At 30.7% G+C, this 6,014-nt stretch overlaps 1 protein-coding gene across 3 annotated transcripts in view; it reads right to left on the bottom strand.

Annotated features, from left to right (window-relative positions):
* Nucleotides 1–1,413: 1,413 nt before the first annotated feature.
* Nucleotides 1,414–6,014, bottom strand: part of LOC127724368 (fibrinogen-like protein A) — a 432,225-nt gene continuing 427,624 nt past the window's right edge. For 2 of the 3 annotated variants that reach the window (XM_052231316.1, XM_052231314.1), the window contains exons 4-5: nt 3,341–3,505; nt 1,414–1,784 (exon numbers count right to left, since the gene is read on the bottom strand). In XM_052231316.1, the coding sequence (XP_052087276.1) occupies nt 1,567–1,784; nt 3,341–3,505 (383 nt within the window). In that variant the 3' untranslated portion in view covers nt 1,414–1,566. The remainder of the gene's footprint in view (nt 1,785–3,340; nt 3,506–6,014) is intronic. The other variant, XM_052231317.1, reaches the window with a different exon arrangement.

Here is a 6,014-nt window from a genome sequence, read left to right as displayed (position 1 = left end):
ACGTTTGATGATAATAATAGTGATAATAGATCCGTGATAAAATGTTCATTTTCTAAAGAACGGATTCGATTGTACAACAAATGGATACGAGTAACTAGAAGCTCTAAAGGGCCGACGTCTCTCACTTAGGTCTATGAGCATCTTCAACAATGGACTCTCTCCAACATTGTGGACTAACATAGAATTCATGACAAAAACCTTCTTTTTTTGTTGATCTTTTATTGCTGATAATTTTTTCTGTTTACAGTTTTTCTCTATTTTTTTTAGTTTTTGCCCAAAACACAAAATACGGTATGAAAAAAGCAATTCAGGTAATCACTCCTATAAAGAGTAAAGCAACAATTTCGGCAACATTTTACTGATTTGTACTATGTCTTGTCGATCATTTTTGCTATCTAAAGTGTCCATCTATCTATTATAGTTTTCAAGATAGTAGTCAAACACGTACAATATTTGTAAAAATCGTCATTAAAGAGCAAGTACTCCTACAAGGAGTCAACTGATGATTTTAGTTTATATTTGATTCATATATAGACAGAGTCTATCTGATCATGTCTGCTAATATAAGTTTCTATACATCTATTAAAGTTTTCTAGATAATGGAGAAAAACGCAAAAAAATGGTAAAAATCATTATCAAAAGGCAATAAACTCCAAAAAAGGGGTCGTCAGATGATTTCAAGATCGGAATTTATTTGTAGATCTCGTCTTGCTGATAACTTTTGCTTATTTAAGTTTCCATCTATCTATAATAGTTTTTCAGATATTAGACAAAAAGGCAAAAAAGTTGATAACAATCGTCATTAAAGGGTATTAACTCTAATAAGTAGTCGTCTGACGGTTTAGACCATGTAGATCGTGTCATGTTGATCGTTTATGGTATATGAGGTTTTTCTCTATCTATTTTTTTTTTTCAGATATTAGGAAAACATGAAAAAAATCGGTAAAATTCCCCATTTAAATCAATAACTCCTATAAGAAATTGTCTGACAGTTTAGATGTGTGTAGATAATTTGTAGATCTCATCATACTGAACATTTTTCCCCTGATAGATTTTCTCAATTCATATCGGTTTTCAGATAACAGACCAAACTTAAAAATGTTACCCCTATGTTCTATCTGTAGCCGCGTCGTCCATATTATCTGGCAGGCAGAGTCATGAGACACATTTTTTACACTAAATACCCTAATAATGATTGTGGCCAAGTTTGGTTAAATTTGGCGTAGTAGTTTCAGAGGAGATGGTTTTTGTTAAAGTTAACGACGACGGACGCCAATTGATGAGAAAAGCTCACTTGGCCTTTAAGGCCAGGTGAGCTAAAGATTTGAAGTCAATCATTTTTTTTTCAAGATCACATAATGTAGTTTTTCTTCAAGGAAAACAAGATTTTATTTTCTTCACTTTAGATATATTTGTACGATTGTTTGTTTTAAATTTCGGAATATCTTCACTGTACCTTCAAATGTCTTCTGACTGATGTCTCATATCAACCCTTTCATTTCCCCTTTCCGAAAAAAAAATAAAACTTGCATCTAGTGTCTTTTATTCTATTTACAGAAATGTCTTTTAGGTGATTTTTCTGATCTTCATTACAGCTTTGATGAACTTAAAATTATACCATTTCATTTTTATTTTTTTTAAGTCAAGATTAAGGTAAACATAACTGCAGCTTTTGTGCCACCATGGTCCATAGTTGTTATTAGTAGCACAATTTGAACTACTGGAATCATTGTCTCTGTCCTTGGTGGTGAAGGGTCTACCATTGTTGTAATCCATTCTATTTCCTACAATTATTATTTTTTTCAAACGACTACTATGCAATCAATTTTTCAACAATTTTGCACACACACAAACTTTCGAGAAAAAAAAATGATATCGTTCTTTTTGCAAATCCGATAGTTATGTCATAGGTTTTGCTGGTGAGAATTTATGAAATTACCTCATGTTCTCTGTCACTTTGATACTTAATGTATTTCAATTTCCGTGAGGGTGATTTATGCAAGATTTATTTCGTGCAACATGTTTGCTGCTACCAATTCAAGACTTATAAACAAATATGTATTGAAAAATGGAATGAAACATCTACATAATTGTGAGACCAATAGCAAAAACGAAACACGCATTAAATACACATAAACATAAAGGAAAATGAACTTCAGCTTCTCAAGAAAAGATTTAAAACCAAATAAAAGTGACAATTTTTATATCGATTTCATTTCTTGGTTTGAAATTCAGGAAACGTAATAAATTCTGCAAATCTTAAAAACCCTAAGGGTTTCCCGATTGTGACATTTAGACTGAGTGTGAATTCTAATGGCGGGTGATGCATCCAAAACAGGACACACTTATCCTGTCGACACAGTCGGTCGTTTTTCTTTTTGACTTCATGCGATCCCTCAGTTTTTATGTGATACCTTGATTTGTCACTTGTAAATTGAATTACGAGATTTGAACATCGGTAAACTTCTATTACCTTGATTAAACAGTTTTCAGATTTTTTTAGACAATGTTCACGAACATAATCTGATTGATCTTCCTTTTTTTGTAAGATCTGAAAATAAGCAATAACATATAAATCATGAATAAAACGATTTGGAGGAATCTTCAAAATTCATTCGGTGCATAAGCTCGGCACCACTTCAGAACATTTTTCAGTTAGACACAGCAAATTTCCTAACCATATTCGGAAATATTTTCCAGTTTGCCCGACACAATTTTTGATAGTCCATAGAAAACTATACCGAACCTTTTTTTGGCAAAGATTTCAATTGGATGCTAAAACGTCAATGAGCATGACCTCTTATTGGATGTTTTCAGATCAAACACGTTTAACGCAGTAAGGTGAAAGATTTGATTTATATATAACATTCAGGAAAATGAATTGGAGAAATGTATGGATGACCTACTGCTTGTATTTAACTCTTCAGTGAAACAGTAAAATGGTACTTTTCAGGTTACAACATTACAAGATCTTTTGACATTTATATATATGTCTGTTATATATCCATGTATGGATTGGCCTTCAATCGAATTATTAAGACAAAATATACAGGATTCTAAAGAAGAAGACCCAAAAGAGACAAGTATTGTTGATTCCTATTCCAATATCAAAGGTTAAATAAGAAAATATTCTGATTTAAAAAATCTGAAAAATCAATTTTTATCTTGGTTTTTATTTTATTTTTTTTAAACAAAGAAAATAATTTCTATTGACCTTTATTTGAGCACCCATGGCAAAAGACAAAGAATGAGAGATCATTTGGAGGAAGTTGAGTTGAAAACAGTCTGAATGAATATGTGAAAGTTGCTTTTACATAAACATACGTCTACATCAACATACCTGCAGTTCCTGTGTAATCACCAATAGTTAACTTGAACTTTGAATTTTCATCACCAACAACAAACGTCTTATAAACTGCATACGTCTTTTTATTATTGGTATCAACCAAGTCAACTCTCAGTTCGTATTTACCACTGGTTGTCAGCATGTTCAAATATTTGTTACCTATTTCGTAAAACTACTGATGTTAAAATTATATAATCTACGTGTTTAGCAAAACTGTTCACTTTGAACTTGTACCTACATAGTATCTAAATAATTTGATCATATTAGTCCATCAACTGCTTAGAGAAAAAACCAAACAAGGCTAACTGGGATCTTAAAAACCTTTTTATATGTAGGTGCAGACAACAACGGACACAATTAGCAACTTACCATAGCCTCAAGTGAAAGAATAAATATGTACTAAGAAAATACTGTGCAAAACTAATATACAATTATTTCAGCATTTCCAATTGTGGAAATGAAAGTATATAGTATATGGAGTTTGCATAAAATGTACATATAAGAGTGTAAAATGTTCAAACCTGCCCATAAACTTAACACATGGACTTTTGATGCTCAAATATAAAAAAAAGATATCTAAATTCTGATTTCAACGGACAATATTCTGTTATCATATGCATTTGGGGAAAAACATCTATAAATATATTGACGAACCATCCCTCTTATTCTTAATGATAACTTTCTACAAAATTTTCTAAAATATATTATAGAGCATACGGCCGAACAGTAACCGATAGTTCGGAATTAATACAAGACAAGAAAACCATTTTTTGGTAATCAGATATTTTCAAAGATTTAAATTTGAAAGGTAAAATCTCGGGCAAAATGAAGTTTCTTGAAAAAACAAGCTGTCACAATGATGAAATACAATTCTTAATTTTATACGATATTCAAAATTAAAGTAAGATGATGTGGTATGATGGCAAATGTGTTTGATAATGATTACGAAATAAAACTATTTGCTATTAATCTTGCAAAACCTTCAGTTTATTGTATAAAATCAAAACTTAAAGTAATAACGATCTGTGCGCTAAGATATTTCATATTCTAATGACTCACCAGAAATTTATTATATTTTTGTTTTGCTTGACACCTAATCTTTAATATTGTCATATGACACAGAGTCAATATTTGAAGTAACTACCCCCCCCCCCCCCTTTTTTTTGTATTATGAGACAAAATTGTCTCATAATACAAAAATCCAACTCATTAAAAAACCTAAGAGAAATGTCCTCTAATAAGAGAGTGCCAATGGTTTAAAAAAAAAAGTATTGTTTTAGCAAACCCTCCCTCTTTGAATACATGAATTTCAATTTGTTCAGTAAACAAAAAATATCTGAACTAATAAAAGAAACCCAAGTATTTATTAGTTCCTCGGGGTAAACAGTTTAAGCATAAGGATTTAAACTAAGGTACGGAATTGCCCTATTTGCACGACAAAAAAAAACCAAAATGTATAAAAGGCTTTTTTAATAGAAGCTAAAAGTCCTACTTGATGTTTTATTTATAAGAGAAACGTAATCGATAGCCAATGACAATTATTATGACAATCAGATTTCAAGTAACACAAATAGTCCATTTAATGCAGTACAAGTAATCAAATTGTTTGAGCAATTGATGACAAAATAGTGTTAGGCAGAATAGTTCATATTGAATACAGCATGTAAATATATGTAATTTGGTCACGTTAGTCTAGCAGATTATTTTGAGGAAAGCCCAAAAAAAGCCTACAGAAAAGCAGCCGAATATGTATGTATCAAACCTTGCTTTATATCAATAGACAATATAGAAACAGATTAATGAAAAAAACCTCTCTTTCAAGTTAAAAAAATTAAATTCTCTGACAAGGATATCTACCAAAAACTATACTTAAATTCATGAGTGCAATAATTTCACCACTTAAAACAATATTTATATGAATATGTTTAGATTAAATGATACGAGTAAAACTATAGATTGTTCAAATGTGCATGAACAATTCAGCATAACACAATACTTCTTGGCGCTTGTCAAATAGATTTAGAAATAAACAATTGGATTTTCATTAGCCTTGTTTGTTAACATTTGAATTTGGTGAAAATGTGTTGTAAAAAAAAAAATAAAATTCACCTTCTCTTTTAAATTGTTGTGACGATAATTGTTCTGTTTAATCCACCATTTTCTACATAAAACAATGCCTGTACCAATTCAGTTGTTTTCCATTTATTTGATGTGTTGGAGCTTTTGATTTTGCCATTTGATAAAGGACTTTCCGTTTGGCATTTTCCTTGGAGTTATGGTATTTTTGTAATTTTACTTTTTGTCAACAAGAAATTCTAAAACATTAATGTATTGAAGCATCTATTAGATTGAAGAATTTCAAAAATTGACATACTAGGGAAATGAGTATGACAGAAAATATTCTTTATAAAGACATCACATGGTCTGACAGGTAATATGCTCATGTCGCCTAAATATAAATGTTAAATGTGTTTGTAATATAACTACTTAATACTCATTCTCTGTAATCACTTAAACTTTATCGGCACACATAGTCACCGATCTTTCTAAAAATTGGCTGATATGTAGATCCTATTAGACTAGTCAGAAAAATAATGCCAACCGATATATATATATTGGTTGGTTACCATGGTAACCGCACAGAAAGTTGGGATTTTTGAGAAAAATA

Source organism: Mytilus californianus, unplaced genomic scaffold (genome assembly GCF_021869535.1).
Source record: "Mytilus californianus isolate M0D057914Y unplaced genomic scaffold, xbMytCali1.0.p SCAF_14, whole genome shotgun sequence".
NCBI classification, from domain to species: domain Eukaryota; kingdom Metazoa; phylum Mollusca; class Bivalvia; order Mytilida; family Mytilidae; genus Mytilus; species Mytilus californianus.
The sequence above is the reverse complement of the archived record's forward strand: the minus strand, read 5'-3'. Positions and strand labels throughout refer to the sequence as shown.